Below are 22097 nucleotides of genomic sequence, written 5' to 3' on the forward strand. Positions count from 1 at the left end.
TCTTTTTTAACTGCTTGTTAAAACATGGTTTTTTTTCGGTATATTTCGCCTCTTTATCCACTATGTATTGTAAGAATTTTTTTAAAAAAATTAATTTATTTTCCTATCATTGAAACGAGCTGGTTACGAGATATCAATCTCAGACACATCCTGGTGACCTCCATATTGAATTAGGCTTATTGAGGTTACTCCACTTTTGAGATTAACATTTGTACTGCCACTTGAGTTTGTACCTATAGAGTTTACACTACTATAGTGTTTGCACTGCCTCTAGTGCCTAGAGTTCGTATTTCCTCTAGAGTGTATACTGCCTCTAGCTGTTCTTAGGGCTGTACCTAGAGTTTGCACTGCTTCGAACTGTCCTTGAGTTTGTACCTAGAGTTTTACTGCTGCCTCTAGCGGTTCTTGAGGTTGTACCTAAAGTTTGTAATGCCTCTAACTGTCCTTGAGTTTGTACCTAAAGTTTTGTAATACCTCTAACTGTCCTTGAGGTTGTACCTAAAGTTTGTAATGCCTCTAACTGTCCTTGAGTTTGCACCTAGAGTTTTACTGCTGCCTCTAGCGGTTCTTGAGGTTGTACCTAAAGTTTGTAATGCCTCTAACTGTCCTTGAGTTTGTACCTAGAGTTTTACTGCTGCCTCTAGCGGTTCTTGAGGTTGTACCTAAAGTTTGTAATGAGACACTTGCGAACACCCCTCTCACTGATTAAAACACAGATCCTATTTCGTTTCATTTTTATAGTTCAAAATTTCGTTTTACTTGTCTTTACTACACTAGGATCTGGAAGAGTTGTTATCATTGACGTGTTCTGAATAATGTGAGTGATTAGCCAATGAAACGGTATGTTACGGCGAGCTTTAGGCGTGCTTTGCACGGTACTGTGGGTAATCCACCAGTAACACCAATGCTGATTGGTTAATCAAATGTCTGACGTCATAGGATCAAAAGCCGTTAGTATTACCTCTGACGCGACCTCCCAAAACAACTGGTCAGATCTTCATGTAGTGTAGGCCATCGAAAGTATAAAAAAACGAAACGAAATATAGATCTGTATTTTAATTTGATTGGTTTACAGCTTCCCTTGTGTAAATACCAAATAGGGTATGGTGACCACGCTCGCCTTTACCGGGAAAAGTCCCAATTGTCTGATAATTGAGAACACCCCTCTTACTATTTTTCAACAGTTCTTGTGTAAATACCGGTATTCTTTTTTTTATATTTTACATCCGCATTCAAACCACTTTAAGATTTTTCAAGTAAACAACCCCACTATATATGAGATAACATATAATAATTACCAGCTAGTGTAATCGCAGATTATTATAGCCACACAAATAAATTCCACGAATACTAAATGTTCATCCATTTATAAACAAAAAAACACCCATATATAAATAACTTAAAATACACATAATAAGATATGGAGACATTGGGATCCACTTCAAATCTATCAGGCGCGTCTTAATACTTAAAGCTGAATTTCCACGAAAGTATTTCGTAATAAAAGTATATTTGGAAAATCGAAACATTCAAGTCTTACTAGAAAAACACCTATGTGGCGCGCACAGGTCAAACATTTAAGGGTATCACTAACTGACCGCTGGAGCGACGTAGAGCGCGCTTGATGGAAGGACGATGTAGTGGAACGCAGTCAGAGACTTAAACGCACAATAAATGTCTACGGCACTGGGCAGTTTCTTGCTATTAAAAGACTCTGCGATTAAACAGCGGAAAAAGAAGTAGGCATAGAAAAACCAAGGAATTTATCTATGGTATTTGGACAGCGAGTAACAAGAATACAAGCTGAATAATGGACCCTACAAATTTCTATGGCTTGGGGTAGGAATCCAAATAATTTAAACTAGTATGAATATGTTTTACTCCAAATATATAACTAAACGATACAGTATGTGCGTGGGAGGGGAGCTACGGTGCACGTAAAAGACCCTTTGACAGTTGGAATTCGATATAAGAGTAGGTCGTAGTGCCGCTGACCGGGCAAAATTTCCCTCATAGCACACTGTATGGCGGATGCCTGTCTTCATTACCCCAGTCGGAGTGGGACGTTAAACCTCATTTCATTTCATTTCAGTGTTTGTGGTTTAAAGTAACGATGCCCCATATGTATTTTTCGTTAAATCTCAAATTTCTCACGGCTTAAAGCAGCTAAATTTGTATTCTTTGGCAACTAGAAACGGAAAGCTATGGGTCACAACGCATATGATAATGTAATATGAATGTATATAAACCGTTATTTCTAATCAGTTATGTTCGGCGAAATACGCGAAGAGTCCCAATTGAATGGCAGTCTTTGGTGTCTGGCTGTTCCAGTCTACTCCGGTCGTATTCTCCTGTGGGATATGTTTATACTTCTTCAACGAGTAGCCCCATTACAAATGGCGTTCGAAAACATTTTGGCACGCGATTCGATTGCCAATTTTAGAATTTTCACGGTCAAATAACAACATTAATGTTGGTCTATATCCTTGATAAGCCATGGTGACGTGTTAAATGGCTCTCCGTCTTTGATTTTGGTCAACAATAATTTTGTTGTTGTTTCGATTGCATTTTAAAGGAGCTAAATCTCCAACTCCATATTTTTCATAATATTCGAAATTTAAAACCCGAATTAAAATTCAATATTGGTCAGTTTTAATTGTAGTTATCTTGCCGAAGTGCTGTTTCTGGGGGTTGTAGATTATTTCAACACTAACGACGAAAACTCAGATAAATAGTTCAAATTGTACTTTTAATAAACGATTGTCCAAAACTGGCTAACGGTCACAATAACGAGATGGGTATCGCTAGGGCGAGCCGGTCACCAGACTAAAGTTACAGTAGAATTTTAGAATATATATTTACAAGCTTAGGATTAAAATAATTATATAATAATATTTGATCAGAGATGTTAAATTGTACATAGGAAACAGATGTTTAAATACAGAAGAAGATATCAACATACCAAGAACGCGTGTTAATTATAATTACGTAATATATATCGTTATATTAAGTATAAACCCAAACAGTTAAAAGACTTGAAAGATTAGTGAGATATCAATTCGGACATTGGTCGATTACTACTTTAACTAAAATTATATCATGAAATATATACAAAGATACACTATAACAAAACTTTAATCAAGTACAGTTTTTAGTTTAATTCAATGCAACTTTTCCTCTGCTTCAGTATTGCCCATGCAGATGATATTCCAAGCATGGGCTCTGGGGTGGTGCACCGGCTGCAAGAGAGTCAGATTCGCTATACAAAATATTATCTCTATTGACCTTTGACCTCTACAGCTTTTTTAGGTTTGCGAAACCGTGCCCTAAATAAACACGACGACTCTCTGCATATATCAGTTTACGACTGTATGTTTAGACACGTCATAGTCTACTTCACGTGAAAGACGTATCTTTATAAGTATGACAACTATACTCCAACAACCGGATTATCATCTTTTGTTGAATGAATTGAACAAAGATTATGTCGGCGCCCATCAAGTGAGCTGTATTTTATCTATATCTTACAAGCAGGGTCGTAACTAGCTCATAGCAACAAGGGGGCGGGAAGTGTTCTCAGGGGTGCTGTAAAATTGACGGATAATGTATATCTCTGGTCGACAATTTTTTTCACAGGGGCCTGCTTATAAGAAATATCGTTATCTTCAATCTCACGTTTATCTATGTCTTCCTGGTTTAGATCTAAATATCAAGCCCGCTTGCAGATTTATTTAAGGTCGCCAAGATGCAAATAGGGTTATTGCAGGTGACTGTGGGTTAGGGCTAGACTAGGGTTAGGGCTAGCCTTGTTGATATCTCGGGACCTTGGACCATATCTGCAGGTGGCCTTAATAATTTGTTGTAACCTTAGAAATATATTGCAAATGGGGCTATTGCACGCGATTGTTGACGAGATTGTGGGTTAGGGCTAGGCTAAGGACTAGGGTTAGCGCTGGTCCTGTTTACATCTCAGGACCTTGGACCATATCCGCAGTTGACCTTAATGATTAGTTCTAACCATAAAAGTACATTTCGAATAACATCGATTCTACCAAGGGAGTTAAGCAAGGCTGTGTTTTAAGTCCTACATTTTCTTACTGTTTATGGGGGGATTGGATGGCTGAATGGTTAGCACGTGCGCGCTGTATCATAAAGTCTGTCATTGAGTCAACTGGCGTGGTTTCGAATCCCCGGTTGTACATGACAAGGAGTAGGGTAGCCTGTCCCACCCCGTGGGTTTTCTTCGGGTCCTCCGGTTTCCTACCACTGCTAAAGACCCCTACGCGCAAGCGAATTATTGTAATAAAATTAAACCATATGTTAGTACTTAAATGACCTAGTTTGTGTCGCGTGGACGTTAAACCCCATTTCTCTCTCTCTTGCTCACCCACTCAATCTGATTACAACACAAATCCTATTTCGTTTCGTTTTTTATTGTTCAAAATTTCGTTTAACTTGTCTTTACTACACTAAGATCTGGAAGAGTTGTTATATACTATTCAAAAAAAGTAGGGGATATTTGATTTTGGGGGCATAATACTAAAATATGCAAATGACTACGAAAAAAGTCACTATAGAACCTAACAGAAGAAACATTTCCAGTTACATGTGACGCCCAAACGCACCAATAGCTACCGCATGGAATGCAGGTGATGCTTGGGATCATCATGGGGGTCCAACCCAAGATTTGCACGACTCTGACTTTGAATGTTACAGTCATTGTGGCATTGAATTCCAGGGTGGAAACATCAGTTTAATTGTTTTAGTGACCAGAAAACAAATTTTGATATGCGTCGGCTTACCCAAAATGAAAGGTTACGTGCCCTTGGCATGCTACAGATCGGCACAACACAGGCGGTTGTGGCGCGGACGATGAATGTTTCTCAGTCTGTCATAAGCAGGCTATGGTCCAGATACCGTGATACACAATCTGTACAGGACAGACCACGCTCAGGTCGACCAAGGGCGACAACTCAAGCCCAGGATCGATTTATCCGTACCTTGGCCTTGAGAAATCGTGTCATCACAGCAAATCAGATCAGCGCTCGTCTTCAAACAGACACTGGTGTGAGAGTGAGTGGCCAGACGATTCGGAATCGACTGCATAGTGGTCACCTTCGCGCCCGACGTCCTCGCGTGATCCCTTGTTTGAGAGATCATCACATTCAGGCAAGACGTCGTTGGTGTAGGGATCGTCAACACTAAGATAATCGACGCTGGAGCAATGTGATGTTTTCAGATGAGTCAAGGTTCACTGTTGATTTTTTGGACAGACGTAGGAGGGTGTGGCGTCGTCGAAACGAGCGCTTCCAAGACGTTAACGTCATCAGACATGATCGATTTGGGGGTGGTTCTGTTATGGTGTGGGGAGGCATCACTGTTGCTGGAAGAACGGCTTTACATGTTGTTGCAGGGCGTGTTACAGGCCAGTACTACCGGGACAACATCTTGGCAGTCCATGTTGTGCCGTTCGCACGACGTCATGGCCGCCGTTTCATCTTCCAGGATGACAACGCAAGATGTCACAGGGCCAGGATCGTTACAGGTTACCTCCAACAACAGAACATCACCACATTACCTTGGCCAGCACTGAATCCCGACCTCTCCCCCATCGAGCATGTCTGGGACATGCTTGGACAGAGGTTACGTCAACGTCAACAACGTCCTGCCAATGTCCAAGAACTTGCTGCTGCGTTGCAACAGGAATGGGACAATCTGGACCAAAATGACCTTAGACGTCTCATTAGGAGTATGCCACGTCGGATCAATGCTTGTTTGGCAAACAGAGGAGGATTTACCCGTTACTGACTTGGTTGTGATGCTGTGGTAACTTTGCTGTTTGACCCCGGGTATCATTTTACCCTTATAATGGTCAGTCTGTGCCTTACTTAGTCTAACGATCATTTGGAATAAATCGATGAATGTGAACTTCATTTCATTTTGTCATTTGTTTCTTCGTCAGTTTCATTAGGTGACTTTAATAACACTTAAAAATCAAATATCCCCTACTTTTTTTGAATAGTATATAATGCGTGTTCTGGGTGACGTGAAACGGTCTGTTACAGCGACGTTTTGGCGTGAGGTTCACGGAACTGTTGGTAACTCACTAGAAACATCAACGCTGATTGGTTAATCAAATGTCTGACGTCATAGGGTCCACTACAACCGGACAGATCAGTATGTAGTAGAGGCCATCGAGACGCACCTACATCTAAGGTCAGGTCGCCGCTATCCGGACATGGCAATCATAGACTGTACACCGCCACTCATTGAGCAATCCTCCCCACCCCACCCACCCCACCACACAAGACCGCGCCAGTACATGATAATGATATGTAGGTGTCCCCAGTATATGAATGGGGCTTAACGTCCACTCGACACAAACTAGGTCATTTAAGGACTAATATATGATTTAATTTTAATTTAATAACTCGCTTGCGCGTGGGGATCTTTAGCAGTGGGAGGAAAACGGAGGACCCTACTCCTTGTCACGTACAACCGGGGATTCGAAACCACGCCAGTTGATTCAATGACAGACCGTATGACACATTCTGCCACCCCCACCCCACCCGCTCCCTGAAAGTGATCAAACTTCAACATATTCAGTAAACTCATTAAAACTTCTCATAAAAACAACTGGTACAACATATTCACAAAATGTTGTTATTTTGTCTGATTGTTTTTCAGATCATACATTTATTGGAGAGTTATATGAGAGAGAAAATACCGGAAATAGAAATAATTTTAGATAAATGGCCCATGTTTAATGTGGTTGTAGCTAAACCGGTGGGTTTACAACAGGTACGTTACATGATTCAAATTGGGTCAGTGCTAAATGATAAGGCCAGCTCAATTTTTCTTCATAGGTCATGAGATATAAACTGGGCTAGCGCTAATCCCAACCCTAACCCTACCCCGGACCTAGACCCAATGCTTACACTAACCCTAACCTACAATCTCGCCAACAATCACGTCCCCTAATCTTAGTTACATCTCAGCGGCCTTGACCAAAATTGACTTGGCCTTAACAAATAGATTTAGCCCCCAAAGTATACGTTACATGATTTTTGTAAACGTGACACAAACTGTATTTATAGTTTTTATACGCCCACATTTTCATGTGGACGTATATTTGTCGTCGCCCCTGTCCGTCCGTCCGTCCGTCCGTCCGTCCACAATTGTTTGTGAACAGTCTACAGGTCACAATTTTTATCCAATTTCAATGAAACTTGAAATATAGGCTTATCACCCTAAGATCTCGGTTCCTTTCGAAATTGGCATGTATCGGACTGTAACTTCATGGATTCACGTTTTTAGCTTGTGAACACCGTAGAGGTCACAATTTTTATCCGATTTGGTTTAAACTTGAAATGTATGCTTATAACCCAAAGATCTCGGTTCCTTTCGATATTCGCACATATTCGCAGAACGTAACTTCCCGAATTATGGCCCCTGATTGTACAAAAAATCGCGTTTTTAGCTTGTGGACCCTATAGAGGTCATAATGTTTATCCGCTTTAAAAAAAACTATTATTATATCACCGTTACGCCCTAAGGACGACTGAGTTCGAATTTCGTGAAAATCGGCCCAAAACTGACAGACAAAATGGCCGCCGTTCGTTCTCAAATAGCGTAAAAATATGGTATATCAAGGTTGTGGACCCTATAGAGGTCACAATTTTTATCCGATTTTGATGAAACTTGAAATGTAAGTTTATAACCCAAAGATCTCGGTTCCTTTCGATATTCGCGCATATCGCAACGTAACTTCCTGAATTATGGCCCCTGATTGTACGAAAAATCGCGTTTGTAGCTTGTGGACCCTATAGAGGTCACAATTTTTATCCGATTTTGATGAAACTTGAAATGTAAGTTTATAACCCAAAGATCTCGGTTCCTGTCAATATTCGCGCATATCGAATTGTAATTTCTTGAATTATGGCCCTTGATTGCAGGAAAAATCACTTTCTTTCCATCTGTCGAAGATGTGGGCGTATCCTGCCTGGCAGCCGCTGGTTAATTCATTATTTGGCAAGTAACTGAACGGCGGGTTCGTCATTCAAAGTTTAAAATATAAGAAATAACAAACTTGGTACTCAAACGACCAGCCAATTTCAATCGTTCAGCTATCAGTGTGTGAAATAGCTTTATTTTACCTCCGCTTCCACCAAAGTGATATCGCATACAATCAGCTTTCAGTTGCCAATAACATTTGTATGTTTTAGCATATGTTGTATCTGAAGAATTATTTGATATTTACGAAGAATAATAAAAACCTAGAACAAGTTTTAACATCAGAGGGTACAGTAGATTGGAGTACAAATGGCATGTTTATAGGTATGTTAATTTAAAGTTACAATTTCATATTTTCTAAGAAAGTCAAAACATAATTATTTTTATGTCTTTTGCTCAATAGGTTGTCAATTCACTATTATACGATCTTTCTCACACTTAAAAATCTTCACACCGGAAATAATAACACAATTACCTCCCAATTACCTCCCTTGTTTTCCTATTCCCCACCATGGAATAGCTATCTTCAAACGTTTGAATTTGAAGTTGAAAATGATATTTTTGCCAATTTCTCAACTGGCAATAGTGTATTATAGGATTAATATGATTTTTATTTAACAAGGTAGGACTGTTTATAGATACCATCTATTTTAGGGCAATATTTTAATACATTTTAAAAATATAACTTAAAAATATGAAATTGTAACTTTAAATGAAATGAAATGTGGTTTTATGGCACGTCAGCTCCAACCGGGCTATATTGCGCCAAACATATGGTGAATATTAAAAGAGTGTTTATTTAAACATGTATATCTAAAGAGCTAAATCGTTGCAGGTCTGTCTTTATGCCTTAAATGTTATTTAAATTATTAATTAACTTACAATTAAAAACCATTTTCAACCCTCGATGCCTTCGGATGCTGAAATTTTCAACACATTTAAAAAAGGACTGACAGTTAATGATTTAATTTAAAAATGGATAATCGAGACTTTATTATCTTAACAGCGGTAGAAATGACCCCCCCCCCCCTCCGCGTTTGATTTTAAAAGTTTCATTTTAGCCGTCAAAACAAATGACGTCATTGATCAAAACCAGGGAGGTAATTTTTCCCAGATCAACAGGAGGCAGACCACCATTAATTTCCCCATTAACTTCAATGTTAGTTCTGGCCTCTTTGCCCACCTCCAACTTTTCCCCAAAATTTCGTTGGGCTGAATGCTTTTCACTACAGACAGAGGAACCAATGGTCATGTCTTTGCACTAAAATTTGTACGAGGTTGACCATCAAAATTTTGAGATACACAAACTTGAAGAAGCATACTAAAAACATGTAACTAGTTGCCGTACATATGGCCGTAGCCAACCTGATAACCCTGTTATCCTTCCGCCTCAAAATCATGAATATTTACAAAAACCTGGCAGAAAATGTTAATTCAAACCCTCTTCGTCCATTTTAGACCAAAAAATCAACAAAAATGGACATGCAAAAGGGGAGGAAAACGAGAGAGAGAGAATTGCTATAAATAGACGAACTACAATTAGGGTACCGAGATGGTGAAATTTAATGGTGGTCTGCCTCCAACAAGGCATCATTATCATTATTTAACCACAGACCTTGTAAATCGATAGTCTCGGTCACCCAGAACCTCCCTGTCATCACCGTACGGAGGGTCTGGGACCGTTGTCAACATTCGGCGAAAAGTCCATTGCCCATGCGTAACCGGGAGTTTGGTTTTTAATGTGGTTGATTATCCAGTATCTTTGGCCAAGTCAAGTAAGAGTTGCGCCTCTTCCCGCAATAGATCCCAGATTTCTTTCATTATATAAACAAACACGAATCGTGACGAAGAATTAAGATTAATTTAAAAAACATATTTGGCCCATGAAGAGAGAAATTTTGCAATAAAAAAAAATTAAGAGTGTTGGATATTGAACTGGCAATGCAATCAAATGGATTTTTTAACATGGCATTCTAAAATTAATTTCATGGGCGTCAACATCTTGTTTTAGGACTAGTTACCTCCCTTAGAAGACTTTCTATGATAATGTAAAAGACCGGATAATCTAGCCGCTGACCTATTATTCTTTAATGTTGACAACGCATCCAGACTAATTTTCGTAGAATATTTTCTGGATGATAGAGACTAGCCAATCGACCCTTTCCATTATGTAGAACTATATGTTTGTGTCAAGTGGACGTTACACCCCATTTCTATCTATATATACCATATGTTAGTCCCGAAATGAACGACAAACGTGAATATATGCTGTTTCATATAGTCTCTAATTCTGTCGTGATTTATTTCTATATATTACAGTTCCACAAGAGAAAGATTATGTTAGTGTACAGAAAGTTATAGAAGATAAACAACAATCTGATTTTAGTAATAACATGTTTCAATTAACATGTTTTAGTTTAAACGCTAAAGATCTTATAATTCAGTGAGTATACTTATATGGTTTATCTTACCGCCAAATCAATAGAAAACTGCAGTTTTTACCACCAAATCTATAGAAAACTAGTTTTTACCACCAAATCTAAAGAAAATTGCAGTTTTTACCGTCAAATCTATAGAAACTATAGTTTTTCACCACCAAATCTATAGAAAACTGCAGTTTTTACCACCAAATCTATAGAAAACTGCAGTTTGTACCGCCAAATCTATAGAAAACTGCAGTTTTTACCATCAAATCTATAGAAAACTGCAGTTTTTACCGCCAAATCTATAGAAAACTGCAGTTTTTACCGTCAAATATATAGAAAACTATAGTTTTTACCACCAAATCTATAGAAAACTACAGGGTCACACAACTGAATTGGGATTACATATTAGTTCTATATATATAAAAACATAGTTTTTACCACAAAATCTACAGGGTTACAGAACTGACTTGAGGATACATATCAGTTCTATAGTTTGTACCACAAAATCTATAGAAAACTATAGAATTAGACAACTGACTTGAGAATACACATTGAGTTAGTTCTATATAAAACTATAGTTTTTACCACCAATTCTATAGCAGCACTTATAAATCTATGGGTTCATTTTGTTTTCTATAATTTCTTACAATATTCTATCGAATTCTATATCGGATATTACACTTAGAAAAAAACTCATCTACTGATCCTATACAAAACTATTGGAAATTATTTCTCAATCTATAGCCGTGTGAAAAAAATACGGAATGAATTCGTTTCCATGTAGCATTCTATAACATTGTATAGGATGCCAAAAAAATACAACAGGGAGCTACGCTTGTTCTATAGGCGTACAGTGTGCTATGAGGGAAAATATGCCCGGACAACGGCGCTTCGGTCTACTCTTATATCGAATTCTAACTGTCAAGGGTTCTTTTACGTGCACGCCAATGTGTACACGGGACCTCGGTTTTGCGTCCCATATATTGTCCCTTGCCGAGCCCTCGGTCCTGCACCACTGACAAGGAGGAACCACGCTGAAAAATGTTGTTATGCCAATTAAGATCATGGGACTATTTAAAGTTATAGGTTGAGAAATGAAATGAAATGAAATGGAGTTTAACGTCCTACTGTTCTGCTCCTAACCTGGGCTAATGAAGACGGGCATGCGCCATACAGTGTGCTATGAGGGAAATTTTGCCCGGATAGCGGCACTACGACCTACTCTTATATCGAATTCCAACTGCCAAGGGATCTTTTACGTGCACGCCAATGTGTACACGGGACCTCGGTTTTTCGTCCCATCCGAATTGTCAGCCCCTCCGTCCTGCATCACTGACAAGGGAGAACCACGCCGGAAAATCTGGATGAACTTTCTCTGCTAATGCAGGGATCGAACACCCGACCTCCAGTCTAGCGAGCTAGCGTCTTACCCACTTAGCCACGTGATTTAATATCTATATATATTAATGTATTTCATGGTATTTTAATATTCGTTCATTTTATTTTATTTTCAAACAGCCCAGTTCCTGATGGGATGACTTTAAGACCAATTCCACATGACATGGTAGACACGTTAATGGCTAACTGGGAATATTCGGATGAAGTTAAACCGATCTATTTTAATTATCTCATAGATAATTATAAAACTCTAGCTCTTTATGACGTCGATGATTCATTAATAGGATATATGCTAGAAACACATTATGGTGCCATCGGTATGCTTAGAATTCTACCGGAGAAAAGAGGCAAAGGATATTCTAAAATAATACTTTCTAATCTGTGTAAAACCATATTTGAAAATGGCGCCGATGTGTTGACCTCGGGTATAGCACCGTCCAATGTAATATCTATAAATTTACATCTAAAATTGGGATTTAAAAAAACTAACTCTGTTGAAGGTTGGTTTAAATTTTCTGGACAGAGTTCCACCACATGAGTCCTTTTTTTATAAACAATATTTTTATTCAATATATATCTGAATTAGGATTGGGGAAGAGGCTATGCCTTTGTGTAACCCCTCTTTCTGATTTAGATACGTGTACACATTATAAATATACATTATATACCGGTACACAATTAAACAAATATATAATGAATGATATTTTTATTAATTTTGTAACAGGTAGAGATCTATTCTGGAAGTAGTGTTTGATATTGGTTGTTGGGTATGGTAAGGCCCGTGCAGCGTTCGGGCATAATTACCCATAGCACATTGTCGGAGCAGAGCAGTACTGTAGGACGTAAACTCATTTCATTTCATTACCTCCAAATCTCACAAACCAGTTGGGAGAGTCGAGGATATACGATGATTTTACGGTGTGCGGGGGTAAAAATAACTTAACAATTGTTTTTTTTTTAGTTTTACATCTTTTTGATATATGAATAAACTGTTGAACTTGTTGGAAGATATGTCTGTTTATCTTAGTTTTATAATTATACTAGCAGGATACCCGGCTTCGCTCGGGGGTCATAACCCCGAAACCGGAAGTGGTAGACTAACGCCACCTGGCCTATGTTACTCCCCGGTCCGAGCTACCCCTATACCCCAAATTTCAGACTCGTGGCAGACCTAGTGTAGCCGCCAACCTCGAACAGACAGACAGACAAACGACAGTCACAAATATTAGTATATAATATAGATGGCAGGTTTTGGATTGTATGTTTTCTTGCATCTGAATGTAAGGAGCATACGAGCAACTAATGTTCGGGATAGTCGAAGTTGTGACCACAGAGGCAAGTAGGTCTATCATGGACGTGTCTGAGAAATTTATGGCCAATGTATTATTTGTAATTTTCTTTTCCCTAGATAGTAATACAGTGGCACGATGGTATCTATTTTGTAGTGAATTTCCAAAGATAGTAAGGGGTGGAGAGTTTCTAATTTCAACGTTAAGTTTGTACCATTCTCGTGTACTTGAAGGGATGAAGGATTCAGAGTAACGTTCATTTCTGTACCTGATTTCCTTTATTTTATCTTTATTTCTAAGAGTATAAATACTAGGAGTAGAGGAAGGATCTAATCTGTCAGAGGTATGATGGTGCGAGGTTGTAGCCGAATGGTCTAATCTGTCAGAGAGGTTAAGATGGTGCGAGGTTGTAGCTGGAGGGACTAAGATGGCGGGCGATTGGTACTGATTTTATACATTTTAATTTATGACGTCAGTGTCTTTCCGACCGAGAGTAGAATAAACCCAGTCTATAAAGTAAGGCATGGCTGGTACCTCTAACCGCCCCATTGATAGCGCGTAGTACATCTAATTGTAGGTATTCTCGATTGTTTTCTAAGTAACCATTTGTAAGACAATAGTATTGGCAGGTGTATCACACATTCTGTAATTAAGTTAGTTAGTAAGACATCACGTCAATATTATTAGATGATATTATATGATTGACCGTTAAATGAAGGCTACTAATATATATGTATTATAACTTGTGAATGGCTGTTAAATACTATTAGGGTTGTTGATTAACACTTATTTCAATAATTCGCTTGCGCGTAGGGGTCTTTAGCAGTGGGGGGAAACCTGAGGACCCGGAGAAACCCACGAGGCTGGACAGGCGTCCCTACTCCTTGTAACGTACACCCGGGGATTCGAAACCACGCCAGTTGACTCAATGACAGGCCTTATGATACAGCACGCACGTGCTAACCATTCGGCCATCCAATCCCCCATAACTGAGATGAGCGGAACACACTATCTTAAAATGGCTAGATTTCTGTGATTTGTGTCAAAAAGAAAATTATCTTTTTTGGTTGTGCAAACCTTGTGTTCAACTACCGATAGTTTAAGCCAATACTGAAACTAAACGCAAACAAACCGACTTCCGCCCCTGTGACAGTGACAACTAAACAGATGCTCGTGGGTGCCGACTCTGCTACTATAATATATTACAAAGAGCTGTTTGTTAAGATGTTTTAGAGATATTAGCAACGTTTGGTAGATAGTCGACATTCCTGGATTTGACCACGCCTCCCGTCCTTATTTGGACTCCGAATTTCTTTTTTTCTAAATGAGTCACTAAAACATAACAAAATAACCTCTGATGCAATTTGTTCCACGGATGACATCAGCCATGTGTAGATTGGCTGGCCAACATACAAACACAGCAAGACTGTTGACACAGTGGTAGGGTTGACTTATATCAAAGTCATTAGCACCTTTACATCGCATGTGTAAAATTCCCGGTAGTAATAAAAATAAAATGCATTTAAATCTTTTATTATTTACAGAGAAAAGGGATCTTTGCGCATATGTTGGCTTTTCCGATGCGTGTTGAGGTGACTCAACTGTCTGAATGACAATTCACAAAGTTCACACTGGTGCGGCTTTAGGCTGTTGTGGATGAGTCGGTGACGCTTCAGATCCGTGGAACCGCGGAACGACTTTAAACAAATATCACAGCTGTATGGCTTAACCCCGGTATGTGTCCACATGTGGCGCTTGAGATTAAAGGCTTGGGTGAAGGCTTTGTTACAGAACTGGCAAACATGTGGTCGTTCTTGGGTATGAATGAGCAAATGATCTCTTAGGACTCTTCCCGTAGAAAATTGCTTTCCACAGAAATGGCACTGGTGTGATTTTACATGCTCGTGGACGTGCTTTCTGTGTGCGTTTAACATATGGCAGAATGGAAAAGCCTTCTCGCAATCACCGCATTTAAACTGTGGATCTGGTTCGTGGAGCTTAAGATGAGTCTTCCACCTGGACTTGTTGGTAAAGAGTTTACCGCAGACTCCGCACTGATACTGGCAGTCCTGGTGATGCTCTTTCAAATGCGCAATCAGATGTTTTTGTTTAATGAACATAAAAGTACAGAAATCGCACGAAAATATTTTACGGTCTTTGATTCGGATTTCTCCGATTACCTCGTAATCCCGCTCAAGTGTATCCGGAACTCCGTCTGTCTCGCCAGTGATGATACTGAGATTTACCACAGGTGGGTGACTTTGTTTCACATGGTCAGTCAATTGTAATTTTTTGGAAAATTGTTCTTCACAAAAATCACACTTTAATAACCTTTTTACTCTGTGGCATTCCTTTGTGTGGACGAGAAGCTCCTTTTTCTTGATAAAACTTAACTCACAGAGCTTACAAAAGTGTGTTACAACTTCCCTTTTTCTCCTGACCTTCCTACATTTGCTCACAGCTGCTTCAAGCCCAGCACTGGATGAATGAACTGAACGAAGATGCTTTATCATCCCCTTCTTGCCGAAACGAAGCTCACAAAATTCGCAAGGGAAGATTTCGAACTGTTTAATTTTTGATGAATCGGATTTGTTCTCGGAATCATCAGTCGACTTCAAGGTTAACTGATGAACATCTTTTGATGAATCGGATTCGTTCTCGGAATCATCAGTCGACTTCAAGGTTAACTGATGAACATCTTTTAGATGATCGGCCAGTTGACTCTTCTGGGCAAAAAGAGTATCACAAAAAACGCAAACATGCTTCTTTACTTGTTTTTTTCTTCGATTGCTTTGGAAGGTTGTGGGTTTAACTCTTTTAATTTGAGAAATCTGGTGATCGTCGTGCAGGTGGTCCGATAAATCGCGTTTATTCACATAGCTCAATTCACAAAGGTGACAATGGTACGTTGTCCTTTCTGTCCTTGAGGGTTTCAACTTTTTATGTGGTGGCTCACCACCATTGTCTACAGGTGGGTAACTTTCTGTCGACCGAGTTGCGCTCTTTTCGTTTAGTGGTGTCATTTCTTTATCAGAGAAATCATGGGCTTCTATTGTATGAACCGCCAACTCGCCTCGGCCCATGAAACTTAATTCGCAATAGTTACAATATTGTGTACCCGCTTTTTTAGCTGCTGGAGTGTTACTTTTAGTTAAGCCAGGTTCGTGTATGTGTCTATTTTCTATATTTGTGAACGGATGGGCTTCGATCGTATGAACTGCCAAATCACCTCGTTTCATAAAACTTAATTCGCAATAATTACAATGGTGCGTGATTGTTGTTTTACCTTTACGCGAAATAGCCTTAGGTACAACCTTTTCACTTAGTGTTCTATTTTCAACGGACGGGTGGGATTTCCTTATGTGAATCGCCAAAGCGTCCCGTTTTATAAAACTTAATCCGCAATAATGACAATGTTGCTTCTTGAATCCTTTAATATCAAGAGAGGTTGTCTTTTGACACGATCCTCCATTTTCCTGATGCGCTTCCCTCATATGATCTGTCCATAGGCTTCGTTTCATAAAACTGAGTTCGCAAAAGTTACAATAATGTGTCCTAGTGGTTTTAGGTGCAACTTTTTCAACATACCCATGAGCTTCATCCATGTGAATGGACAACTCGCTTCGTTTCATATAACTCAATTCGCAAAAGTTACAATAATGTGTCTTGGTTGCTTTAGGTGCAACCTTTTCAAAATACCCATGAGCCTCTGTCATGTGAATGGACAGCGCGCTTCGTTTCATAAAACTCAGTTCGCAAAAGTTACAGTGAAGGGTCTTGATCGTCTTGGGTTTGCGATTAACGCCTTTTTGAGCATTTTGTCTACTCTGAAATTTCGTTTCAACATTAGCTGACGGATGAGCATCTGTCTGATGAATTGTTAAAGCGCTTCTTTTTATAAAACTGAGTTCACAAAAGTTACAATAGTAGGTCTTAACTGTCTTATTTTTAACAGGGGTCTTCCAATGATGATCTTCATTTAGATGAGCTGTTAAAAGCTGTTTCTTCGTAAAACTGAATTCACAAAAATCACAATAATATGTTCGTAACATTTTTGTGCGTTTGCGTTGCGAGATCGCATGTTTGTGGATGCATGTTTGTTTAAAGGATTTCGTCTTCTTAAATTTGAACGCTACCTTAGGTCTGGGTATTTTGTAGTCGGGATCAATATGTCGCCTCGTATGGATTAACCAATTCTTCCTCTTCAGGAATCTCTTTTCACACACACCACAAGGAAAGGTCACCTGCGGGGTCAACTTCTTTGAGGGGCGTTTCAACCCGGAACCATGTTGATCTTTCACGTGTTGTTTTAAATCTTTCTTCTTTGTAAAACTATGATCACAGAACAGAAACTCACATATATAAGACCTTTTAATTCTTTTGTCCCCATTTTCGGATTCCTCCTTGCCGTCTAGTTCCTGATTGTGTTGTTCTCGTGCAGGTGATGACGCAATCTCGGGTTCCTTCCCACAATCTGCATAATTTTCCCTTATATGGTTTTGAATATCTTTTAACGTGGAGAAACGTATGGCACAGAAATCACAAGAATAAGATTTTCTACCTCGTAATTTTCTGATTTTGTATCCTACATGTTTCCGTTTTGCCAGGTTCTCGTTGGTGTGATAATTCTGTCGGATATGGGCAGATAACTCCAAATGTTCGGGGTAAAATTCTGCCGTTAAAATTGTTTCCTCTCTGACGTCAATGAACCGCGGATCCAACACTAAATCACCATTGTCTAGATAGGTTTCCTCGTATATGACATTGGTTAACTGAACTTCCCCGGGAATATCTGGACGAGGTGGACCACTACCAGCATCTGGACAAGGTGGAACACTAGTAGTCGCTGGATATCGTGGGGTGCTAGTAGTTGGCCCATTAGCAACATCTGTACAAGGTGGATCATCAGCGATATCTACGCGAGGTGGATCAATATCCATTATTAGACAAGGTGGGTCGCTAGTAGTATCTGGACAAGGCAGATCACTAACAATATCTAGACAGGGTGGCACTCTAGCAGTATCTAGACTAGGTGGACCATTAATAATGTCTGAACATGGTCGACTTCTAGCCGTATCTGGACAGGGTGGATCGCTAGAAATATCTGGTGGAGGTAAATCAGTAGCAGTATTTGGACAAAGTGGACCACAAGCAGTATCTGGACAAGATGGCTCATTGGCAGTATCTGGACAGGGTGGACCACTAGTAACCCCTGGAATTGGGGGGTTACTAGCAGTATCTAGAACAGGCAGATCACTAGCAGTATCTGGATCAGGTTGATCACTAGCAGTATTTGGACCAGGTAGATCACTAGCAGTATCCGAACCAGGTAGTTCACTAACGGTATCTGGACCAGGTAGATCATTAGCAGTAACTGGACCAGGTAGATCACTGGCGATTTCTGTAGAAGGTCGATTACTAGCAATATCTGGACGAGGTAGATCAACAGCGATATCTGGATCCGGTAGAGCACCAGAGGTATCTGAAGCACTAGCGATATCGCGAAAAGACGGATCGGGAATATGTAAGCATTCGGTTACACCTGTGGTTTGTTTATCTAGCTGTGTAGGACTATCTCCCTTCATAAGATGTTGGTGGTTGGATACCACTGGTCTTCGAACTCGCAAGCTCTTGACGGGCCGATGGTTTGCCTTTATCAAAACCTGTTTAGCGTATCTTATTCTTTTAAAAATCATTCTGTTCCTTTTAATAATTTTGTATTTGCTGTGTATGTCTTTGCCTAACTGCAAATAGTTTACACCAGGGCAAATTCCCGAAATTGGATCGGATACATATTTTCTAAGGAGAAGGTCAGAACTAAAGTTTTCATGTTGTTGATTAATCAATTTTTTAACATTGTCATCTTTGGCCACAGCAGCAGTATTAGTATGTGAGGCACAGCTCGGGGATTGTGAGTTGTCACTATGGGTTTCGTTTGGTTCAATTTGAACGTTTGAAGCGGTAGTGGAACTGAATACACGTTGTGGGACGGGCGGGTTAGAAGAAAGAGTTTCGACTACTTTGTAACTCAGGAGTTCAACTTTAGCCTCGCCAATATTATCACCTTCTGCACATACACATATTGGAAGGGGTGGGTTGAAACTAAGCATTTTCATTGGTTGGTTACCACTGTCCACTTCCGTTTCCGGAACGTTAAAGGGATTGCATATAGATTCAGGAGTGACCAGATCCGCCTCGTCATTATCAAATATTTCGTTCACCGCAGAACTGGTTACACATTTAGGGCTAAACGGTTTAATTGGTCCATTAAGCAAGTTTTCACAACTGGCAACTACTGTAACCGGATAGGACACAGGAGTCAGAGGGCAGAGGTCGTTGAGTTGGTCAACAGGATTGACATCATTTTCCTTATGACGTCGAACGTCTGGCAAATCAAAAGTGTCAGAACTTGACACAGGTGAGCCGGGACTGGCACTAAAACTTTCTTTTAATTGGTCAGAAAGGTTTTCGGTTTTTACTGTAGGGCTCATTCCAATCTCGTCTACACGGACCGTCACATTTTCTCGGGAGTCGATGGGAGAAAATTGGATTTGCTTTTGTTTGTTATCCGAAGATCTGAGAACTTCCCAATATTCCTTTTCGCTGAATTTCCCTTCAAGTATCATTGCTACTAACGACTTGCTCATCGTCTTTGATTTCTCAGGTATAGCCATTTTAAATGTCTTGGGAATCCCATTTCCACTAGGTAAACTCCCAATATTTTTGTGGGTTGTATCTTTGTGACAAACATCATTAGTATTACAAATGTGGTCACGATTTGTAAAAATAGACTCATTTATATCTAACTTGCGTGATTTTTCTGAACGGGCACGTACAATGGAGCTTTGTTTCTCTGCAACCGGATCTACAATAGAATATTGTAAACAGCTGACATCTGAAACTCTATTCATAACATTTTTTGAGTTATTAAAGTTCTGGTTTGTATGAGGAAGTATTTTAACTGCCTTCTTATCACGGTTTAAACACGTCTTCCTGTTGTTTGAGCTATTATTAGTAACCAAACTGCTAGGGTGTTCCCAACAGGTATTTTTTGAATTTTTTGCAATAACATTAACAGTTTTGTTCTCAAGAACACCGAATTGGTTAAAAGTGTTTAAGATATTTACGGGTTTGTTTGTTTTTACCAGGCACCCACTATCTTTACTCTGATTGGTCTTAACACTATTCGGACCGATAATGACCTGCGCATTTCCGTTATCTTGCTTCTTAACGTCCCTTAATGAGACACATGGGCTGTCGGTGGAAAGTATTTCGGTAAAATTTGGAATATTCACAAAATTATCATTGATAGAGTTGTTGACTATTCGCAGATTATTAACTTTTACGTCTGGACAATTTAAATCGGGAATATCCAGACCATTCTCAAAACCAGTATTGATATTATTAGAGAGTGGATTCCAATCAGCATCAATTGGGAACATGCACGTCATCTTCTCTGACTGTTCTTCCGCTACAAAAAAAGATGTGAAAATAAAATATAAGAGAAATAAAGGAGAGTGCAAACAGTACAACATCCAGTGAACGAATTTAAAGGGCGTATGACTCTATTTTTTTGGAACCTTGAAATAGAAAAAAATGGTTCTAAAAGTACATATTGTAATTTCTAATCAATTACGTACGTGAACAGTTCAAATTAAACGGCAGTCATTTACGCCTGCTTAGTGCATTTTACACGTGTTTTAAGTTATTAGTTTGTAGTTTGTGAATCAGCCTTTACTAATTACTTTTATTTGTTCATTACAAAATGGCACCCGAAACCATAGGGTACACGAGTCATGTACTGATTACAAAATGTTAAATGGACAATAACACTCTTGCTGGCTTGACAGCTCCAGAAAATAAAAAAAAATAGCCTTATTCTAAGTACTAGATGTGTTAGTGTCCTACCTGTTGTGTAAATTATCCAATAAATCCTATTTTACTTGTCCAAAGGGTTCAAAAATATTTTTAAATCCAAGTCACATTTGAAAAGCTTTACGTCAGGCTTTTCAAATCATTTAGTTGAATTTTTCCAATTTTTTAAATTAGGTGTATTAAGATGAAATTTGTATCATCAATTAACTGGAATATTGTAAAATAGTACAATTTGTTGACCAGAATAAAGATTGGGACATAATATTCAGTTACAACAAGAGTGGTATTGAGCCTTTAATTGTGTCTTAAATATAGTTTCACAGCAAGATAACAACATCAATATTGATTGAAATTCATCAATATTGAATTATTATTCCTGTTTTTAATTTCGAATATTATGGAAAACATTGAGTTAGAGACCTCGCGTTCTTACTTTGCCACTGTGAATATCTTAAATGATTTGACAGTTTTAACATAAAGTTTAACCTGTATATGAAATGGAAAGTGGTCAAGAAAGCATAAGAGCGTGTTGTCCCGTGTACGACATCCGTCGAGGCTGTACACAAAAGACATTGGTCCGGTTACTAAAGAAAGTCTGTTTGGCCTAGCTTTAGGTCAACGTGGATTGGTCTAAGGCAAGGGGTTTAATACGGGCGCGTTAGATCATAAGGTCTGTTATCGAGGCAAATTGCGTGGTTTCTATCCAGGACTTGCGTGCTGTATCATAAGGCCTGTCATTGAGTCAACTTGCGTCACAAGGAGGATGGTCGCCTGTCTAGCCTCGTTGGGTATCTCCTGGATATCCGGCTTCCTCTCACTGCTAAAAGACCCTTACGCGAAAGCGAATTATTGAAATAAAATTAAAACATGTCAGTCCCGTAATAACCTTATTTGTATGGAGTGGACGATAAAAACTATTTCTATACCCCAGTTATTTTCTTCGAGAATATATCTTTTTTTCATCTTCTTTTTTTGATTTTTTTTATTTTTACATAAAAAAAAACCCATTAAACTTACCCTCCATTAATGTTTGAACCGGGTCGGAACTGTCATTGACTAGGTAGGGTCCATTTTCCTCGTTATCATCCGGGAATTG

General features: G+C 39.1%; 1 protein-coding gene and 1 long non-coding RNA gene across 2 annotated transcripts; one reads left to right on the forward strand and one right to left on the reverse strand.

Annotated features, from left to right (window-relative positions):
- Nucleotides 1–3349: 3349 nt before the first annotated feature.
- Nucleotides 3350–12789, forward strand: LOC126829688 (uncharacterized). Its single transcript, XR_007683492.1, has 5 exons — nucleotides 3350–3501; nucleotides 6688–6801; nucleotides 8226–8337; nucleotides 10333–10456; nucleotides 11958–12789. It is a non-coding gene; the product is annotated as an uncharacterized LOC126829688 (long non-coding RNA).
- A 1854-nt stretch (nucleotides 12790–14643) lies between these two features.
- Nucleotides 14644–20277, reverse strand: LOC126829668 (zinc finger protein Xfin). The gene is made up of 2 exons (XM_050559686.2): nucleotides 15809–20277; nucleotides 14644–15745 (listed from the first exon to the last, which is right to left on the reverse strand). Exons 1-2 carry the CDS (start codon nucleotides 20035–20037, stop codon nucleotides 14665–14667), a joined length of 5310 nt encoding a protein of 1769 aa, XP_050415643.2. The 5' UTR covers nucleotides 20038–20277; the 3' UTR covers nucleotides 14644–14664.
- Nucleotides 20278–22097: the final 1820 nt, after the last annotated feature.

Source organism: Patella vulgata, chromosome 8 (genome assembly GCF_932274485.2).
Source record: "Patella vulgata chromosome 8, xgPatVulg1.2, whole genome shotgun sequence".
In the NCBI taxonomy this organism is placed as follows: domain Eukaryota; kingdom Metazoa; phylum Mollusca; class Gastropoda; family Patellidae; genus Patella; species Patella vulgata.

Coding starts and splice junctions, on each gene's coding strand:
- LOC126829668 (XM_050559686.2), bottom strand. CDS start 20,037: ATGAATAGAGTTTCAGATGTCAGCTGTTTACAATATTCTATTGTAGAT. Junction 15,746..15,808: donor AAAGATGTTCATCAGTTAAC/CTTGAAGTCGAC, acceptor TCATCAGTTAAC/CTTGAAGTCGACTGATGATT.